Below are 23,164 nucleotides of genomic sequence, written 5' to 3' on the forward strand. Positions count from 1 at the left end.
TATGCTCATAGGGTATCAAGTCTCTTCTTGGTAGCCTGCTAGCCTTCCTCTGAATACCCCAGGTCTACAAGAAGAACATTATGATAGGCAGATTTGGGCCCTGAGGTCCCGCTCAAACTATGGCACCAGCTGAGGACAGTATAGTCCATAAACTTCAAACTCCTACCCAGATCTAGCCAATGGACAGGACATTCATTCTCCACAGCTGAGTGGAGAGTGGGGTCTGACTTTCACATGTACTCTGGTGCCTCATATTTGATCACATTTTTTGTATAGGTGTTTTACATTATTAAAAATAAAGAAAAATTAGCAATTTGGAGGGAGTGCTATTTTCCATAGTGGAGACATCACCTGTTGGATGCATGAAGGTCCTAGCATCTATATAGATCTATAGATCATTAGGGGAAACTGTTAAGCAAGTTGGGTTGTCTTTTCAGAGAAGATGGATAACTTATTTTTTCCATCCAGAGCCTGGGAATTGGGTGTGATTGATATCCTGATAATCTACATTATATGAAGGGCCAGGCCATATCAAGTGTCTACAAGCTGGACACGAATTGGCTAATAGTCTAAGTGACCTTTTTCGTATCTGTATATTCAAGGGCTCCCCCAAGTGCTCACAGCCAGGACTCAAATGATCGTAATGATATCTGTATGTCAGAGGCAACACCAGATCACTTCCTAGGCCCTTAAGACACCAGGTGTAGACTATCTTTAGAACTCTTCTCCTTGGAAGAAGTGACATGTACTTCGAATTAAGTTTTTCTGTAACTATTCCTCCTTGTGTACCTGGCTATGGGATTGTAATACCCCAGGAAACTTTTCCCCCAGATTGTTCTGTGCTTAAATATGCTTATAGTAAACTTATCAGGCTCAGACTCTTGAAGGTTGAGCCAGCCTGGCTAGGTCATGATGAACAGGGTTTCCTTCTTGACTCTAGAGGATCATTTCTCTGACCGCAGTAGAGATTGCAGGAACTCCACAATTACTAGGGGTTTCTTTTTTCTTTACTAGAGGTTTCTTCTGCTCATGACATGTAATTGCACCATGAACTCAAAGCGTCAGTAGCCACATGCATAAGAACTGTGCAAGACAGGGCGCATCAACATTTTATCATGCAGTGGGGAGGCCTTTATTAGGCTCCATTGATCCCTGAGGAGCTGTAGGCAATTAATGGCTTCTGAGAAGGAAAGAAGTCACATAAAAAAGGCGTGTGACCAATGGTAAGATGCCATTGATAAAAGTAACTTTATAGTCCTACATATAACGCTTATTAAATAAAATGGGCTACAAGCAATCAAAAATAAAATATATAGGAGATGACAAGGTAGACATATTGGGAGGAAGGGGGTTAGTGGATGAGAAGATGGGATAAGAGGACAATGGTGGGTAATATGAGTATATATTATACATGTGTAATAAAATGTGTAGTAAAAGAACAATTCACATGCTCATTTACATACATTCACACGAAAGTGTGTGGGTATGCATCTGTGTGTGTGAAAGAGAGAGAGAGAGAGAGAGAGAGAGAGAGACAGAGACAGAGACAGAGACAGAGACAGAGAGAGGGAGGGAGGAGACAGAGACAGAGACAGAGAGAGACAGAGAGTGGGAGGAGAAACAGAGGTCTTGAATATTGAGAGGTGAAGTAGTCTATAGATATTAGCTTAGCACTTGAATTTCATTCCTTTGGCATGGTACCCTCAAATTCTTGCCTGAATTACAGTCATCTTCAGGGATCCTTAAACACAGAGCTTCCCAGTCAGCACATATGGCCAAAGACCCAAGAAAACACATTCTAACAAGCTTCCAAGTAAAGCAGATGCTGTCTTCAGACTTGGAGATTAGATCATAGAAGATCAATAGTGGAAAAGGAAGCTTAATGAACACAAGGTTCTGAGAAAGCCAGAAGGAGTGTAAGAGGAGATGATTTAGAGCTATGAACTAAGGTACTAAATATAGGTTAGGAATAAAAGTAATTAGGAATAGATTGAGAAGGAAATAAATGGCTGACTGTGTGAGTTGGTTGTCAGATACCCAGATTGGATGACTGTATATTAGAAATATCAATAGAGCAATAAATCTGATAGTCAGTTTGTGATAGAAATGGAAAAGGAGGAGAAGAAAGCTGTTTTAGTTTGGTTACGTTTCATCTGTTTCAACAAAGAGGTGCTACCATCTACAAAGGTTGAAAAGAGGTGAGATAGTGCCAACTATTCTTCAAAAGTAATTTTTATTACCCGAGACATACAAGGGAAGAGAGGAGAGGCAGTGCAAATGAACAGACAAACAAGCAAACAAACAATTAACAAAAAAAACCCCACATAATAAGGAAGGCACTTCAATGAAAACACACCTTGGAAAAGGCAGAAAGTCAATCTGTTACTTCCTTCAAAAATCCCTGTCTTATGCACTGCTGACACAATCATATATTTGATTCCTGTGATCTGCCCCATTTAGATTTGTGCCCCAAAAGAGTAGTTTAAAATTAGAAACATGAACCAAACTATTTGGATCTACTCACACGTCAGCTGATTCAAGAGCACATAGCTATTGGAATGTACCGCCTTGGGAGTCTTTGTTTGGTCTTAAACAGTTATTAGTTAGTTGTATGACCTTTGTCAAGTCATTAAACAGTAAAAGTCCCAGACCAACCATCTTGAAAATATGAGATGATATCAGCTAAGAGAGCTAAGATGCTGTTTAATGAAACACTGGAGATCATACATTGGCGTGAGTTATAACAATTGCCTAGTCAGCGCTAATTACTGTTACCTAACTAGTTTCTATGGAACCTTAATATATAGTCTAAAACTAAATACAATTATGGAAGTATGAAAAATCACCTATATAATTTACTACTACAACTGTTACGTTAAGTTTAATGTTTCAGTTCTTAGAATTTCTTCATAGGTTGTTCTTTGCCCTGGCTCTGCCTTAGATTAAAAAAAAGAAGGAGAAGAAATATATGAAAGAGTGAATCCCCTACATTAGATTTGGTGTGGTACTTTATGTTGACTAAGCATTCAAAGAATGTTTTTATCTGATTTTTTTCTGTTCTGATTCCCCACAACCCCCTGAATGCTATAAAAGCTTTGATTTGATTTATTTACCATTTTCTTTCGCCCATGAACTCCATACTATCTCAGTCACAACGCATAGTCAGCCATTCATTTTGGATGCAGTTAATTCCACACCTGGAAGATAGTTCACATTTGAGATGGACTATGTTCAAAGCAACAGAAAATATTTTTTTTTTTTTAGAACTTTGGGCAATGAAGTTTTGCTTCCCCGGGTAAGATTTATAAAATTGGTTTGTGTACTTTCTACTTCTCTGTCCTTCAGGGAATTTACCCTGTAATGTTGCCTAGGAAACAGTAGCAGCTTAAACCTCATTAAGAAATTCAACTTTGTTATCTTGGTGTTAGCCTTAAGGAGATGGGATTTTTTTTTTTGATAAAAGATTATTTCCATTAAGCAGCATGTGAAAAAAATTAAATCGTTCCTTAAAAGAAAATTTGTCTTTCCTCACCTATTCCTTCTGATGTAAACTTACAGAAAGAGTTATGCAAAAATAAACATTATTGATACTAGTTTACTATCTCTGAAATATGTCCTTATAATAGGCACCTTTGTTTGGGAAATGGCTCAAACATTGATTTATTCATTATACAGTGGTATAGGCATCATGGATATTGTCAATACTTCCTCAGAAAATAAATTTAATGTATTTTGTGTTACCTATTAAGTCTTCTAAATACATATTTTTATCCATTCCTATGAGCTAAAAGCCTTGGTATGTATGGATCCTTAAGATGAGATCACACAGAGCCAAGGGCATTTCTTTTGAGTGGATGTCTCTTTAGTAATATATGACAGAATCCAAAGTAAACTAGGCTTGAGGTTATAACACTGGGGTTTCAAAGCAATTTCCTGCATTCACCAGCTGTGTGATCTTGGGAAAGTAATTCATTATTTTGTTCATTTCTGAATTTTATGAAGATTCATTGTGCAAACACAATAGCCTTGTTCTATGCTTTCCAAGTAATGCGTTTCTATAAAAGTAAGAAATATTTATCACACATACCCTGAGCTTCTGAGATTTTTATCAGAATGTTGTTGTATGAATATTCATTGACTCAGTCACTTTACATTCGATCTTACTTTGAACTTCACTGTATGATAATCTTGGTAGAAGCCCAGGGTGAGCATTCATCACCAGCTGGATATTGACAAACAGTACTTTCTTCAATGTTCTTTCATTCTTACGGGTTACTATAACTTTCAGCTACTATCAGTCTCAGTTATTCACCATTTACCTGGATCTGCCAAACTACCCCATACCTCTCTGAGATACTACTTCATTATACACACTCCTTTCAACCTCTTTGGGTTCAACCATTTTTCCCTAGGTGCAACATTAACTAAGTTAAACAAGTTAATTTTTACAGTTAATCATATTTGTAAGTAAAGTGAGTCAGTTAATGAACTAGAAAGGTATTTGATAAACATGCACCTTGACCAGATTAAATAACAGGCAAAGGCTCTACTGCAGAAGGCACAAATCTTATTGCTCATTAATTAGTAAATTAGTTAAGACTAGTATGGTGGCAAAGGATGCCTTTAGAGAAATTGTCTAAGTCAAAATCACACAGGGTAAGACAGAACATAATGATAAGCTGAGTTTTATTCTAATATTTTTGACAGACCACAAACAGGTCTTAGATAAGAATTTTAAAAACCAAATTAGAAATCAAAGTAGAAAATGCAGGATAAAATGGGAGATAAGAATAAGTCTATAGATAACAATTAGATTGCTGTTTACACGGTTGAGTTACTTGAAGAGATTAGGACGGTAGTGGTGGTAAGAGGTAGTTAAGTTAAACTTCTTTAGAGAGAGTAGAATGCCAACCCAAACACAAAACCTTCAGCCTAAAAAAAAATTTAGCCTGCCTACAAGAACTGCAGAGACAAAGATGGAACAGAGTTTGAGGGACTGTCCAACAAATTACTGCCCCACGCTAAGACAGCCCCACGTGAGAAAGCCAACACCTGACACTATTAATGATACTTTCCTATGCTTGCAGACAGGAGCCTAGCATAACAGTCCTCTGAGGGGCTCCACCCAGCAATGGATCTAAACAGATCCTGAGATGCACAGGCAAACATTGGTTGATGCTGGGGAAGTCTTGTGGACAAGTGATGGTAAGGATAGAAAGACCCAGAAGGAAAAAGAACTCCAAAACCAACAGAGTCAAGTAACCTAAGCTCATGGGGGCTTCTTTTCATGGTGTCCTTGATTTCTTGGATGTTTAGTGCCAAGATTGTTCCAGATTTAGCGTTTTCTTTTAATGGTTGCTTCAAGATCTATGCTTGTATCTTCTAGACCTGAGATTCATACCTCCACCTCTTGGATTCTGTTAAACAGGCTCGCCTCTGTGTTGCTCGCCTTCCTCTCTGAGCTCTTACGTACCCGTTTTTCTTCTGTCTGTGTTTATCATTGAATCCATTTTTATCTTCAGATATTGAACTGTTTTATTGATTTCTTTCATCTGATTGTTTGTATATTCCTGAGTTTCTTCCATTGCCTCTTTATAGGCCTTCAGAGCTTAAGAGTTATATTGATTTCCTTCATCTGGTTGTTTGTATTTTCCTGATTTTTTCCCGTGCCTCTCTACAGGCCTCTTTTATGTCTTCCACCTGTTTGGCTGCATCTTCCTGCATTTGATTACAAATTTTATTTGTTTCCTCCATTATCATTCTCATTACTAAGGATTTGAGGTTATTTTCTTGCATTTCCATTATGTTTGAGTTCTCTGGGTTGTTTTCTTTGAGATAGCTGGGATCTGGAGATGCCATATTGTTTTGGAGTTCTTTGTGTGTGATTTTATGCTGTCCTTTAGGCTTCTTGCCATCTCTGTTTTTGGCAGGTAGCTTCCGGAGTTGGGTGGAGGGAGTCTGGGGATAGATTCACCCATTTTCTCCCAAGTTCCCTAGGCCAGAAGCTCTGATGCTTCACTGGTCTGGATGGTAGGAGGCTATCCCTGTAGTTTGGGTCTCTCACAGCCAGTGATCCCCAGCTCCCCTGTACTGTGGGTCCTGTAATCGTCCTGGATCTCTGTATGTGCATTGAGTCAGGCCAAAGTTTCCACAGCCTTCTGTGTCCTCTTGTAGCACCAAAGCTCTCCAGGGACTGAAGCTAGTCAGGTGGAGGGGGTCTAAAGGCCACTCTACTCCCTGTCTCCCCAAGATTTCCTTAGTCCTGGAACTTTGATGTGCTACTGGTCTGTGGTTCCCAGTAGCGTTTCAGGACTCAGACCACTCACAGAATCCAGATTAGTGTCATGGGGCCTAAACTGAACACACACTGAGTCCAGTTTGCATCTCTGGACATAAACCAGTCTCTGGACTCAAGCAGGACTCTGGGCCTAATCCACACACTTAGTCCAGTTAGTGCTGAGTCCAATCAGGGTCTCGGGCCCAAATCACACACTGAGGTCACTGAGTTCAGCTAGGTTCTCTGGGCCCAAACCATCTGCTGAGTTCAGCTAGGTTCACTGGACCCAAATTGCCCCCCACGTTCAGCCAGGGACTCTGGGCCCAAATGCATTCTGAGCTCAGCTAGAGTCTCAGGACCCAAACCACACTGAGCTCAGCTAGGGATGCTGGGCCCCAGACTGCACGTTGAGACCATCCAAAGTCTCAGGGCCAGGACTATGCGCCAAGCTCAGCTACAGTCTCTGGGCCCAAAATGCCCACCAAGTCCACCTAGGTTCTCTGGGCCCAAACCACATGCCGAGCTCACCTAGAATCTCAGGGATCAAACCTCACTCCGAGTCCAGTTTGGGTCTCAGGGCACGAGCCTTGCGTCGAGTTGAGCTTGGGTCATGGGGACCAAACCACACGCCGAGTTCAGCTATGGTTGCGGGGCACAAATCTTGCACTGAGTTCCCTCTCCCACAGCAATTCCCACTGGTTACCATGCCAATCACCTCTGCTGGAGGGTTCCCAGCTGCAAACCTCAGCCACTGATGCTGCTTCTCTGGTCCAAGAAATTTCACACTCCTCCCGTGTGCAGGGGTACGCAGGTTTTCTGTATTTTGGTCCTTTTGAACTGTGGAGCACTCCCACTATAGTGTGGTGGGGAGCTTTGTGTTCCTGGTTCATAATTCGATGAAATTCCCTGAATTGTTTACTGGAGCTTCTAAACATGGTCCATGCTGCTTGCCACCATCTTGAATCTCTCACATTTATTTTTACTTTTACAGATTGTAAAGAGTTAGAGAAAATAATCTACATGTAGGCTATTTTTATAGTTTTGTGGGTTCCAATATTGTCACACACACACACACACACAAACACACACACATGCAACCTGAAACATCATGGCTTTGCTGACAATGACACTACACTGTGGGACTTGGTAATGTCTGTGCTATTGAGCAGCATTTACAATGTTACCTCTCCCTTTTTCAGGACATCGAATCCCTAACAGGAGGGCTGACTGGTTCTAAGGGGGCTGATCCACCGGTAAGTTAGACCTTTCATTAGATATAAGTGTTACATTGATCTGAGAGTTACTGTATACTATGTGCCATGTATTGAGGCTTATTAAAATACAATGTTGATTTAGGGGTGATCTGGTGCTTAAAAAGTGGTACATTCTCAACCAATCTACATCCAAACTGGTAGCACAGAAATAGAAAATTGATGTTCTGGCTTACTGGTGAATGTTTGCCTAGCATATACAACACCCTAGATTTGAATCCCAGTATAAAGAGCAAAAAAAAAAAATGTTGTGTTAGAAAATATAAATATTTTCTATTCTAATAATAGGCTGTACTAACGTAAGAATTTATAATCTAAATTTGATTATTAGGTTTGAATTTCAAAGTGTTTTGATTTTACAGAGAAAAATTAAAGCCATGCTACACTTTGTATTGATGTTTGACCCTGTTTTTTCGAATACATGTATTTGATAATGTATATTTTGATACTACGTATCCCAAAAGTCTTTTAGACATTTAAGGAATGAGTTGTCAAGTTCTTAGTAATATATATTTGTATTTTTCCATTTTAATATGAGTATATGTGTTGTGTGTGTGTGTATGTATACATGTTTCCGTGTATATGAGCACATGTTAGGGGACACATGGATCCACGTGAAGTCCCACAGTAAATGTTAGGAAGAACCCTCAATTGCTCTTCCACCGATTCAATGAGACACAGTCTCTCATGAAAAACCAGAAATCAATTCTGTCACCATTCTTACTAACCAGTTTCCTATAGTGAGCCAAACCTAGAATTACAGGTGGGCACCAGGCCAATCAGGGTATCCAAACCTGGCCCTAATGTTTGCGTGGCCAGTGATTAACCAGTTAACTATTACCACAGTTCTTAAGGGTAAATCTTAAGCCATAAGAGGAGCTTGGTGTATTAGAGCATCATCGTTTTTGGATGTTTGTTTCTTTCCTGAGCAACTGATTGCAGCAGACCTTAACTGAGATGATTTCCCAGTGAGTTCAGGCTTGAGAAACAACATCAACGTATGTAAACCAAGTAATAAGTCACATGCTGTTTTTGTTAGCAAATGGTCTATATATGAACTCTTATCATTGCTTTATTTAAGTATGGTGAGATTTAATGAGGAGTGTGCACATGCTGGCTGGTTTTATGTCAACTTGACAAGTGCTAGAGTCATCTGAAAGGAAGGAACGTCAATAGAGGGAAAGCCTCCATAAAGATCCAGCTTGAGGGCGTACTCTTAATCAGTGATTGATGTGGAAGGACCCATTCTACTGTGCGTGGTGCCATCCCTGGGCTGGTGGTCCTGGGGTCTAGCTCTGAGAAACAAGCGAATAGACATCACCTCTTTATGGCCTCCACATCAGCTCCTGTCCCCATGTGCCTGCCCTGTGTGAGTTCCTGTCCTGACTTCCTTCAGTGATGGGCCACGGCATAGCAGTGTAAACCAAATAAATCCCTTCCCTCCTCCAGCTCTGTCTTTTGGTCATGGTGTTTCATTATAGTGACACTATAACTAGGACAATGAGCAACTCAAATTTATCAAATTCAGATAAATCAAATGTATCCATTAAAGCATCAGTGAATGTTAAAAGGATATTTTTGATTGCAGCTGTTTCCTGCTCAGCAGCATTTACCATTTCCTCTCTGTGATCATCATCTGCATTCATACAGGAAACATGTTCTGGGCTCAGACAGCTACTTACATTCTCCACAGAACTTCCAGCATTATAATGTGCGGAACGATGAAATATAAGTGAACTCTGAAAGCCAACTGACGTGACTGACGTATGATGCCATACTTAAATGTTATAGGCGACTGCTCAGGCAGTATATTTCACCTCCTGCTTTATACAGCGCATGTAACATACAAAGAGCTGTATCAGAATTAATTTATCTTCTTCAAGTTACCACCATCTCCTGTTCACAGAGTTCTACAAGAATTATTTAAGTGGAGGCTAGTTGATTTGAAAAGGATTTGTTCTTTATTCCTAACAAAACTATACTCCTTTCTTTAGCAGGTGGTGACAAAAGTCTGATATAAAACTTACATGTTAAAATTAATTACTTGTGTAGTTACAGCCTGTAGGAATGAACTCTGACTTCTCCAGCCTTGATAGGAGGCTTTGTGCCTAGTCTTATTGAACTTGTTATGCCATATTTAGTTGATATCCATGGGAAGACTTCTTTTTTTTTAGTGAAGGGAAACAGAGGAGGACTGGATCTGGGGAAGACGGGAGGTGGGAGGGACAGGAAGGAAAGAGGGAGAGGAATCTGTTTTCAGGATGTAATACATGAGAGAAGAATAAATGCAAAGTAATTAAATGAATTACTTTGTTATGTCATTTAAGAAAGCATGCTCCCCAATATGAAATTTTGAGTGGACAAGTAGTTTAGTTGTGAGAAGAGACAAATTTCAGTGGGAAAGGTTCACTGAAAAAATGTATTCTACAGGCAACTTTTATTGATTTCTTACCGCCAAAAAAGAGGCAGCATTGGGTATGAAACTTTGGATAATTGGTTGAAAAAAAAATACCTATGGTTTCAATTTGTGCTTGTTAACATAGGTTTTCCTTTAATTTTTTTAGATATGGGTTTTTAAAGACACATAATTTTTAAGAAATGGGTGGCTTATACCACTTATTTAATGAGATAATGAGTATTTTGTAGTTATGCTCATAAATTCTTAACCTCTTCGAATATATCTGTTTTATAACTTTGTCACAGGAAAGACAGAGTTGTTTGGAGCTGTAAAGGTATAGGCAATATTCTCTAATTAGCTGAGTGCAGTGGCGCACACAATTAATCCCAGCATTTGAGAGGCAGAGGCCAGTCGATCCCTGTGAGTTTGAGGCCAGCCTGATCTACAAAAGTGAGTCCAGGATAGAAAGGGCTACACAGAGAATTCCTGTCTCGAAAAACAAAAACAAAACAAACAAACAAAAGGTAAAGCAATCTAGGCATCCATTAGCAGGGAATAATCTACTGGCTCTTGGCTAAAGAGTTACCAGAAACATGTTGCCATAAATTATATAGTAGGGACATAGTCTTAACTCCCTCTAGGTTACATACAAAGAGGTTTAGGTATGGAGACGAAATGTACACAAGTAGCTAGGGTAACTTCAGTCGCTTAAGAATAGAATTTTAGTCTAGTGGTAGAAGGTTTGATTGAAATGAGAGGGTGTGATTGAAATGGCTGGGGTCAAGATTTGATTCCCCAGAACTGTAAAACAAAAATTTAAAAAGTAAGAAAACTGAGAGATGTATTAAATTATACATATTTCAAGCCCAATTGAAGTTTTATTTTTTAATTTAAAATATGGCATAATAGATTATCAAAATACTAATTCCTGCTTCTAAGAAGTTGTCAGTGGTACAAGTATTTATAATATATTCATAAAACCATTCTATCAATTTTACCAATGAATTTTACCAATTCATTAAATTTCTTTAAAATTTAAGGAGCAAGATCCATGAATTGCTAGATGAAAGGTCTCTTATCAGGGAGTAAAACAGTATAGTAATTGATTTTTCAATATAACATAGTACTGAAGTTTTTGAAATACTAATGGAATATTAAAATGAAAATTTTCCTTTAGGTGCACATAAGAATTAATTTTAAATATTATAACTATGAAACATGTTTCATTTCAATGACTGTTTAATTGGTACATCCAGTGACATTATTTAAAAGGGATTTATTAGGTAAGATTAAATTTGCAGGACTGTAGGAATGTTTGGTATTAGTTTTGTTTTTTGTTTTGTTTTGTTTTTTGAGACAGGGTTTCTCTCTGCAGGCCTGGCTGTCCAGAAATTCACTCTGTATGCCAGATTAGCCTCCATTCAGAGATCTGCCTGCTCTGCCTCCAGGGTTTTGGGATTAGTACTTTTAATAATAAATGTGATTTAATTTTTGAAAATTCAAGTAGTCTCTGCTTTATCACTAAACAGAAAATAGTTTACTATTTTCAGAGATAATTCAAGAAGGTTTTAGAATGGTTTTATTTTTGAAAAGTATTTTTAAGAAGGATATTTTAAAATACAGAATCTAGAAATGATGTCGCTGAGAGTGCTGCTTCAATTATTTCTAAATCGTGTATTTATTCTAGAATAATAACTCTTGTATTACTGAGAAAAATATTATCTGTTAAGTAGTAACTTAGAACTGTCTTCCGAAAAGTGTCTCAAAGCTGTCCTGTATTCAACATATGCTCTCAGTTCATTGAAATTAGATCCCAGATTAATCTTCATCATAAAAAGGTAGTAATATTTAGGGGGAAATGGTAGTAAAGCAAACCAGAGAACCACTAACCAAAGAGCAACATAAAATAGCCAAATAATGTTCATATGTTGGTTTTTTGTAGCGATGCAGATAAAACCCAACACTCTTGCAACTTGTGCATGTTAAAAATGTGCTCTACAACGAAGCTATATTTTCAAACCAAAAATCATAATCTCTTTCTTTCTTCAAGTGTATGTATGTATCCTACATCTTTACATTTAAACAATTGCAAATTAAATACTTAAAAATGAAATGATTTTATATTTAATAGTCACAGTTGATATTTTCTTGTCAATTATCTTTAAACAATAGAGTATAACAAATGTCTCTTCAGAATATACCTTATAATATTATTACAGATGACTTATAATACATATATAAAAATCAGGTTATATATAGGTTACATCCAAATAGTCAGACACTTCACTGTAAGGAAATTGAGCACCTGCAGATTTTGGGTCACCTTCTGCAGGGAAACCTAGAGCCAAGCACATCTTTAAGGGAGGAGATAATTACATACATCTATGCCATTTCATAATTTTTTGCCAAGGTAAAAATGCAAAATTAAAGATAATTGGAAACTCTGAGGAAGCACCAGAACCTAGGTGATTGAATTATTAGCTTATACCTACAAAGGCAAGTGTGAGGATGAAGAATCTCACTTCAGAGAACCAAGGGAATTTAAAGCTATAGACCTAGGCGTCTGCAATGTGGATAACTGAGTGCACACTTCCTGTGGCACCCACAGTATGAAGCATCGTTAGCATGGTCTAATCCTATGGTGCTGGCGTCCAGGTGTTGGCCAGCCTTTGGGCTGGCACCCAATTCTTCCTAAACAGCAAATTAAATCCAAGTCCACAGATGGGGCTTAGAAAACCAGGTTGGCAACAAAATGTAATTGTAGTGACACATATTTCAGCACAGCATGTACCAAAGGGCTTATTTTTATAATTTGGTTATATTCTGGAATATAACTTGGAATATATTCTGTTTGCTATCTTGCATTTATATTCTTGGAAAAATAGGATGTTTCTTAAGGTCATTGTGAATAAAAACCAAATTAGGAATGAGGTGGGCCACAACTTAGACTACACAAAGCATGTTCCTAAATACATTGTAAAACATCTACCAGGCAAATGTGAACACATTTCATCCTACTCCAGGGTGTAATTGGGTTTCATATCTATCACATTGCCTTACCCAGAAATTAAAGCAAGGACACCACTGGAGGTGTGGTTCCTTTTATTTTGTTTTACTGCATATGACTGTAAGCAGTAAAATTTGTGTTTGCTGAATATCAAACTGGGTTTATTTTTAATCATTCTAATACTCTTTTTGATAAATGCCAGTGCCACTGTTGAGCTCTGGAGTGTGATGAATAAAGGACTCCCCATTCGCTTTGTCCCGAGCGTGATGCACACAGTGTCCTGAACATTCTTCAGTTCTATTAACTTCCCCCACTGAGTGTCAGGAATTGCACATTCTGTGTTTTTTTTTTTTGTACTTTCTGTTCAGTTTTTATAGCTTCTTGATAGTTGTGGCAATTTGAGTACACACACTGCAGTATTTTTAAAGCTCAGTTTCTGGAAGCTGTTGCTGAGACAAAGTTATATCTTTTTCTAATTGTAAACGCCCTTCAAAAATTAAAACCTCCACAACTTATTTTAAGTTTGATAATTCAAAAGTGCCATCAGTTCATTCATATAAGAAATAAGGTAATGTTAATCTTATGTTTTTATCTAACTTAACTTATTGAATCATGAATCTTATATTTAGTACTTTTCATTCTAGTTAGTCCAAATTTTGTGTATATTTAGTTGTAGATGATGTGTTATGAACAATCTTGTATGTAACACACTGGAAGCTAGACGCATAAGGTTAGGGGAGGACATGGAAGGAATTTGTATTCAGAACTAAAGACATTAATGAACCCCTGGGGTCTTCAAACGTGAGGATAACCTTACTGAATTTTTCCTTATAATATTTTCTTGGCTATACGTGGAGAATAAATAAGAGAAGAGTAAGAAGATCCGTGAAAAGTTTCTTGTAGTTTTCCAAAAATGAAGTAAAATTATAATGGTTCTGTTTGTTGTTATTGTTGTTGTTGTTTTTTTTTCAGTTTTTTATTAATTAAACATTTTTAATTTTTTACATATACATTTATATTATTACACATATATACAATAAGCTACCTATAGCAAGAATAACCATGACATAACCAGGAATTACATAAATGTTACATTCTTTTTAAAATTAATTTATGTTTTGTACATATACATTTATATTGTTACACATATATGCAATAGATTACCTATGGCAAGAAGAACCGTGACGCAATCAAGAATTATGCATGTTACATTATTAGTGTTCTGGCTATTTGTATTTGGCAGCCTTGAAGAAAACATCTTTCCTATCAGTGCATCTAAAATTCTGAATGTAGATCGATCTCCATCACTTCTTCTCATTTTCACCTTAAAACTTCTATCCAGTTAAAAACATCTTAACCACTAAACAACTATGATTCATTGTAAAACTAAGCTACCTGGTCTTCACCTCCATCAGAGACTTGAGAAGGAATAAACTTGATTACCTGAGTATGCCAAGAGTGCAGGTAGTAACTTTCCAAATGAGAAGATGACAGAGACAGTTTGCTTCCTGAACAGTCACCCAAAACTCTATAACATAGGAGCATCATCTTCAGCCTTCTGGTCCAATATATCTGACAGACATATTTGTGAGGCAGGAACCATTGAGGACTTGCTTATTTTGTCTTGGCAGAGTTTGATCATCGACTCTGCCTGCATCCAAGCTTGCACTTTTTTAGGCAGACTTCTGTCTGTGGTAGAAATGAGAGCATTTTGCCCAGTGGCTCATTTGCCACATTTAAAACCATCTCCATAAGGGGGTTCTTTGATGCTCATCATCTTCTTTGAGGTCGGCTGGGTGTTGCCAGGATTTAACCTGTCTCATTGTCAGTGAATCTTTAAAGTAATAAAAATATTTTAAATGTCATATCCTGCATGTCTCTGAGGTTTTTGAAGACCTTATCTTACTATCCTGCTTTATCTTTCTATAGAATCATATCTATCTGCCACACCTAAGATGTATATTCCTGTGATAAAAGTAGACTAGTAATTGACAAGACCATGATTGGTTCTGTTTTTATAAATTAGGTAAAGTATGAGAGAGAAAAATCCCTTGTGATCTTTGCCATATATAGATGCTAAAATAGTATGTGTAATCATAATCATGTTTGAGTGTCTTCTGAGGAAGTGGCACCTTTCTTTTTTTTTAATTTTATAAATGTATATTTATTTATTTATTTTATATAAGTGACATTTTATATAATTTATTTTTTAATTAATTTATTCGTATTACATCTCAATTGTTAGCCCTTCCCCTGTTTCCTCCCATTCTTCCCTCCCTCCCACTTCCCCCCTTCTCCCCTCCCCTATGTCTGTGATTGAGGGAGACCTCCTCCCCCTATATATGCTCTTAGGCTATCGAGTCTCTTCTTGGTAACTTGCTATCCTTCCTCTGAATGCTGCCAGGCCTCCCCATCCAGGGGACGTGGTCAGAAAAGGGGCACCAGGGTTCATGTGAGGGTCAGATCTCACTCTCCACTCAACGGTGGAGAATATCATGTTTGTCGGCTAGGTCTTGGTAGGGGTTTGAAGTTTACTGTCTATATTCTCCTTGGCTAGTGCCTTAGTTTGAGGAGGACCCCAGGACCCAGATCTGCCTGTCATAAAGTTCTTCTTGTAGGTTTCCAGGACCCTGTGGGTCCTACTATTTCCCCATTCTTCCATGCTACTCTCACCTAAAGTCTCAATAGGATGTCCTCTCCTCTGACCCACTTTCCTGGTAAGTAAAGCTTTTCATGGTACATATCCCTTGGACTAGTGTTTTGATACAAGTGAGTATATACCGTTTGTCTCTTTTTGCTTCTGGGTGAACTCACTCATTATGATAATTTCTAGATCAATCCATTTGTTCACAAATTTCGGGAATTCCTCCTTTTTAATAGCTGAGTAGTATTCCATAGTGTAAATGTACCACAGTTTCTTAGTCCATTCTTCTACTGAGGGACACTTAGATCTAGAAATTATCATAATGAGTGAGTTCACCCGGAAGCAAAAAGAGACAAACGGTATATACTCACTTATATCAAAACACTAGTCCAAGGGCACCTTTCTTTAATGATGTATCCACTAGCAGGCTGACGCCATGCCAACACAGGCCCCATTCCCAACACTTGATGTACAGCACAGAAGGATTTGATGAGGAAAGGAAAAAACGAAGAAAGTAAACTCAAAATTAAATAGGAAGGAAAGGAAGATTGAAGAGGATGGTTGTGGGAACATGGTCATGAAATTCTCAAGATCAGTAAAAATATTATTTAACATCATAAACAAATGCACAGTGAAAGCTACACTTTGTCAGTGTGAACAGATGGGACTGGATTGTGCCATGAGATATGAGGTCACAGTAATTATTTACAAATAGATTGTTATTCAGAAAAAGAATAAAAGTTAGCAAGAAATATATTTTAGCTTTCTGCTTTATAAAATGAGTGACAGACAAACCCATGTTTCTGACCTTCTGTTCCCCCTCTTCAAGGCTCCTATAGCTCTACCAGTATAAGTCACAGCCACACGGTTGTAACACAAGCTACCTCTTCACTGTTATCTGGAATAGACCAGCTTCTCACTACTTCTCTTAAACTAGCTCCATGGTCACATCCGTGACATCTCCTAACTTCTGTTTTCAGTGAATTCAGTAGGAAAGATAATCTTTGTATGTAAGTAAGATCATGGCACATATGCTTAAATCTTTGTTGGATTCGCACCGGTATGAAATTGTCTTGGATGGTAAAAGTTAGTTTCAGGTTTTGGTGGTGTAAGGATATAAATAAGAATGAAGAAACTATAGAACATGTATATTGAAATTTTATGTTGAAGAAAGACATAGGGTGTCAAGAAAACCTCAAATACAGTTTATTAGAAGAAATAACAGCAAAGAAAATCAAATAGAAATGGAGACAAAGTAGGCATTTTCTCTGTCAGTTGCCACCATTTTATTATGAGACAGACCACTTTTATGTGGTGCTTGACATATAGGCTGGACTGGCTAGCATCCAGACCTCTGAGGTTCACTTGGCTCCATACCTGAAGTGCTGTGATCAGACACATACACTGTCATGCCTGGCTTTTCTTTCTTTCTTTTTTTTTTTTTGGAGGGGCAGAGTTGGGGCTGGAGGATTAGATGGGAATCTAAACTCAGGCCATCTTCTTGGCAAACATATCACTTTGGACCATGAATTTGGACAGACCATCATGATGGCAAGAGAGTGTGCTACAGGAGCTTCTGCACTTCGTGGTGAACAGGAAGCTGTGTAGGTGGAGATGCATGCAACAGCCCAGGGAATTGCTTCCTCCAGCTAGACACCACTTTCTAAAATTGCTATCACCTCCCTAGTGTCACCATTCAATGTTCAATCCTTGAGTACATGAGGTTGTGGGAAAGAAACTATGTAAATCATAGTAATCCTTAATTGTACCATTGGCAATCATTTTCTCTGCACCTTATAGTGAAAAGATGAAGTGTATTCACAGCAAGCTTAGTCACCAATAACCATGCCAATCTCTTAACTGTGAGTCATCAATAATCTAAAAGATGACAGGGTTTTTTGTTTTTTCCATATGAAGTTGAGAATTGACCTTTCAATATCTTTTTTGAAATTGTGTAGGTATTTTGATAGGGATTACATTGAATCTGTAAATTGCTTTTGGGTAGATAGCCATTTTTACTATGTTAATTCTCAATCTTCTGATGTCATGTTCAATCTCTTTCTTCAGAGGTTTAAAGTTTTTTTTCCAACAAGTCTTTAACTTGCTTGGTTAGAGTTATTCCTAGATACCTTATATTGCGTGTGGCTTCTTGTCTGAGGCAGTTGTTCTTCCTGCTCTCTCTGCTCTATTCTGCCTCTCTTCTCTGTCTCCTCTCTCCTCCCCCTCCTTCCTCCTCCTCCTCCTCCTTCTCCTCCTCCTCCCATGCCCTTTCTCCTCCTCCTCCATCTCTCTCTCTCTCTCTCTCTCTCTCTCTCTCTCTCTGTCTCTACCCCCACTCTTTCCCCCATCCTTTCCTTTCTCTCTCTCCACTCTTTCCCTCACCATCTCTTCCTCTCACTCTTCCTTCTCTTTTTCCTGACCCTGAGTTAAGCAGCTCCATGCCACCACACCCTCTTGCCTATGTTGCACTGTTTCCCGTCAGGCCTATTGTGATGGGTCAAATGCCCCCAGACTGAAGCTTCTAAAACTAAGCTAAACTAAAAATGTCCTCATTTTAGTTATTTTCTTCACAAGCTTTGCCATAGCGATGACGAATGTGCATAGCAAAGATTCAGTGTTCTCGTGTGAAGACTTCCAAAGACTCATCTATAATTAATCGCAATTAACAAATCTGCAGTTTAAGTGCCTGACACGTAGCTGCCAGTATTGTATCCCTGCCCCAACCTAGGATAAAAATATATGGAGCAGAAAGAAGACAAGTTAAAAGCAGATCAGATCGTCTCCCTTTCTGTTCATAGAGTTGCCTCGGTTCTGTGTTAGAATTCTCAGACAAACTCAAAGCTGAATGAGATGAAAGCCTTCCTGTGAGCACTGATGAACTTCCTTAGTATGAGAAAAGTCTTAGTGTCCCAATAATATTTGTTCTTAAAACTCTAGATTGAGAAAAGTTTATTAAACAACTCAATCTTAGAACCATAACAAAATATGCTTAAAAATAAAACAAATGAGGACAGATTGTTTGTTGCTTATTTGAGATCTATTTAACTCCTGTAGTTAATTCTTTGAATTGAGTTCACCCAACTTAATGATTTTCTGACATCGGAAAAACTTACCATGCCACTTTAATTATGGTAACAAATATTTAAAATTTTTAAGTTATATGTAGGAATGCATGTCTGAATGTGGATATGCACATTTGATTGCAAATGTTCATGAAGGATAGAGTGCATTTACAGGCAGGGGTGAACCAGCTGGCACGGGTGCTGGGAACTGAACTCAGCACTTCTAGAGGACGAGCAAGTATGCCTAACCATGGAGCCATCTTTCTAACCCCCAGCCCACATGTTTAATTATTAATGATGGAGAAAAGGAGAAGAAGTCTTCACTTTAGAGTAGAATCATGAAGCCTTACAATGATGCATGCTTGTAGCCCCAACATTTGGGAGAATGACACAGGAGCACCTTTATATTTTCAAGGCCAGTCTGAGCCCAGAAGATATAATAGGCTAGCCAGAACCACTTGAAATAATCCTAACCTCCCTCACAGCAGCCAAAAAAGTAAGAGCACATCCATACTGTATACACGCTGTAACTTATATAAAACCCATGGCTCTGGCCTATCAGGTTCAAAATGTTTAATTCTGCCTGTTGCTAGCCATGCTTAACAATGAGTGATGTGTGCTTCTTTCTCGTGACTCTGTTTCCTGAACTTTGTGTTGAGGTTAAATATAGAATCTCTTTCGCACGGTACATTATGTTCGGTGAGTTAATAAAAGTGGAAAAGTCTACTGTGGCTAGCACATGTGCGTGTTCACCTCCATAATGGTTGTGACTCAGGGACATTTGCATTATCTGTAGTGTTGCTAAGATCACTCAGAGTATGCACTAGAGTGAGCAATCACAAAATTAAATTATGTGTTAGGGCTTGTGGCTGTGTGGCAGGGTGCTTTCCAAGCATCTGTAAGTCCCTGAGTTTTATCTCTAGCACCACAAAAAAGAGAGTTCAAATTATGCTACATGTAGACGTGTATTATAAATATGGAGTTAATACATAAGAAAGATAAAGTATGTTGTGATATCTAGATGTTATTTTAAGTATAATGACTAAGGGAGAAAAGCACTATTAGATACTAACATTTTGTTTTGTTAATGGTTGATACGATAGGAAAACAGGGAGAAATGGCATTTTTCTAGTGCCTGGCAAATTACTTGAGATTTTACAATAATGAAGAAACTCAATAACTGGAAATAGTCTTTTTAAATTTTTATTTTATTGTAATGTTTATTTTGCCTATTAAAATACAGTTAAAGTAAAAAAAAATTAGGTAATGGAGATTAAATCTGGCCCCTCACACATACTAGGTAAATACTCCATTTCACCATTAAACTGTATCCCCATGCCTCATGAAAAAGTGTTAAAAGTAAGTGAATGCATGAATTATAATAGGACATGATATTAAAAATGAACTAGAAACCTGTACTATACGAAGTTTGGAATGCACACTTGTATTACAATATTTTTTTGTTGTTGTTGACTTAAAACTTGAGGACCAGCAAGATGGCACTTGCTGCCAAGCCAGCTGATGTAAATCAATATCTGGGGTTCACATGATGAAAGGAGACAAACAATTCATATAGGTTCTCTTCTGACTTCCACACATCATGTAACTTCTGTATGCACATACAAATAAAACAGTGTAATAAAATTACAAATAAATGACTTAAATACATGTTTATTATTTAATGTATAACATCAACTATGAATAATTTAATACAGCTCTCTTTGCTTTTCAAATAAAAATAATGGTTTTAACCAATATGGCAGATTATTATAAATATTATAAACATAATATTTGTTATTATTAGATATTATAAATATTTATATTCTGGTTCTTTTCTTTTGCTTTCTATGATTTTGTATGACTGTTCTATATGATTTATAATCTTATTTTACATATATTATATGTATATATAGCATGTATAATTATGAAATGTATTACATATGTATAAATATATGATGCATATTTATATTTCTTACTATAGAATATGGAACAGATTTTTGAGTATTTTTAATTTTTGGCTAAGTAGAGGAAATTTGCTAATTAGAGTGTTCTTATCTAACATAATAAAGCAGAGCTATTTTTATTTTTTATCAAAGATGCTATAATTTAGGATGTTTATCTGAAGAACACAGATGAATACAGCTATATATACATAATTACTCATTAAAATGTGAAAATATGAAGTAAAAATAAATGGTTACTAAGAAAACATCTTGGACTGTCTACTGTGTACTTGGTAGTATTTTAGGCATTTTACAAAATAAATGCAAGATAATAAGTCGGCTACAGAATTTCACACTGTAATCTGTTACTGATTTTTCCTTTTATTTGATGAAATAAATATAAAAGTTAGCATATAGATAGATGGATAGTATATAAAGATCATAATCATACTTTTGTGGTATTTTTGTGGGTTTTTTTTCCCCTTGGAAATTTTCTTTTGAAAGATAAATGTTGAACCAGTTCTTAAAGAGATAATTTGCACTCGGTTACAATCTTTCTTCTAAGTGGAAGTAATCAGAAAACTTTAGTTTTTTGTACCCAATAATATTTGAATGTTTTTGATATCAGCAACTAATAAATATTTTTAATAAAACTTTTAATCGATATATCTTTTTATACCTAGTTCAAAATTAAAACTGGTTTGTAGATATCTTTTCATGTCAGTAATGAGTGACGTATTTAGGAAGCCCTACACACCTTTCAGGTCACTAACATCTAAAGCCTTCTATATAGTCAACGAGGCAAGAATTACCAGGAAAGTAGGTAAAGCTGTTGTTTACTTGACTATTCCAGAAGGATGTCATGATGACGCCCACAGTAGGGTGTAAAAGCCCACCCAAGGACTGCCTGAGACAACTGCCCACATGTGCATCCCATTTACAGCTGAGTCTCCTGGGATGCAGGGATTGGATGCTCTTGGGGTCCTGTCCCCTTTTACACATGAATATTTATTACATTATGGGATCTGCAGAACTCTGTGTTTGAGGACTCGCCCTATTTTTTTCTGTTGGGTCTCCAAATGCTAGAATTAAGTCTTAGCCTTGCTCTGGGAATCTGTATTTTAAGACACACTTATCTAGAAGGAACATAATTTATTTGAATTGCTCTCCTGCAACATGAAAGACATTTGAAATGTATTTATTCAGAGAAACATATCACACCATGCATGCTTGAAATTGCATGAAGATTTTTACTTGCTACATAACACTAATTATGTATACTGTGGACAATTATAAAGAATCTATTGTTTACTCACCATCAATCAATCTTAACAACTGTCACAATTCTTGCTTACCATAAAGACATGGGTTGACACACAATACATGAAACAGCAGCCAAGGTGGCTCCGGGATTAAAGGTGCCCTGTTTCTAAACTGAAGGACTTTTGTTCAACCCAGGGAGCACACGTGTTAAAATGAAGAACTGACTCCTGCAGGTCATCCTCTGACTTCTCTGTGTAAGCACCACAACATGTGCACACCCATACACATAATCATTTCACACATACATATCCACAACTTGGAAAGAATACAACGCAGTAGGGATATTCCCTAAGTACACTGTATACATGTTTGAAATTCTAAATATATATATATATATATATATATATATATATATATATATATATATAAAACTTATAAGTAATGAAAATGATTCTCCTGATCTCCTTTTCTTGTCTTATTGCTGTAGCTAGAACTACAATAGAAGTACATATTGAAGAGATATGGAGAGAGTGGACAGCCTTGTCTAGTTCCTGATTTTAGTAGAACTGCTTTGAGTTTCCATTTAATTTGATGTGCTCTCCCATGCTTGTGAATCAGGAGGATCAACGTGGTAAAAATGGTCATCTTACCAAAACAATCTATAGATTCTAATGCAATGCCTATCAAAATACCTACACAATTCTTTACAGACCCTGAAAGAAGAAATCACAACTTCATATGGAAAAAAAACCTCAGAATAGATAAAACATTCCTGTATAATGAAAGATCTGGAGAAATATTCATTTCTGATCTCAATCTTTACTATAGAGAAACAGTAATAAAAACAGCATGGCACTGGCATAGAAATAGGCTGGTGACCAGTGGAATAGAATCAAAGACCTAGAAAGAAATGTCTACACCTATGGATATTTTATTTTTGACAAATAAACAAACAAAGAAAGAAACAAACAAAAAAAAAACAATGGAAAAAAGATAGCATCTTCAACAAATGGTGCTGGTCTAACTGGATGTCTACATGTAGAAAAGTGCAAATGGATCCATATTTATCACCTTGCACAAACCTCAAGTCCAAGTGGATTAAAGGCCTCAACATAAAACCAGACACATTAAATCTATCAGTAGAAAAACAGGGAAAGCCTTGAATTCATTGGCACAGGAGACAACTTCCTGAACAGACCACCAATAGCTCAGGCTCTAAGATCAACACTAATAAATGGGACTTCATGAACCTGAGAAGCTTCTGTAAGACAAAGTACATTGTCACCAGAACAAAACAGC

General features: G+C 37.2%; 1 protein-coding gene across 18 annotated transcripts in view; it reads left to right on the forward strand.

The window, feature by feature from the left end:
• The window catches only part of PPFIA2 (PTPRF interacting protein alpha 2), a 438,359-nt gene that overhangs the window by 96,859 nt on the left and 318,336 nt on the right, over nt 1-23,164 (forward strand). For all 18 annotated transcript variants that reach the window (XM_084794262.1, XM_084794271.1, XM_084794252.1 and 15 more), the window contains exon 3: nt 7,477-7,530. In XM_084794262.1, coding sequence (XP_084650388.1) covers nt 7,477-7,530 — 54 coding nt within the window. The remainder of the gene's footprint in view (nt 1-7,476; nt 7,531-23,164) is intronic.

This window comes from Acomys minous (genome assembly GCF_964271855.1).
Source record: "Acomys minous genome assembly, chromosome: 9".
NCBI lineage: Eukaryota > Metazoa > Chordata > Mammalia > Rodentia > Muridae > Acomys > Acomys minous.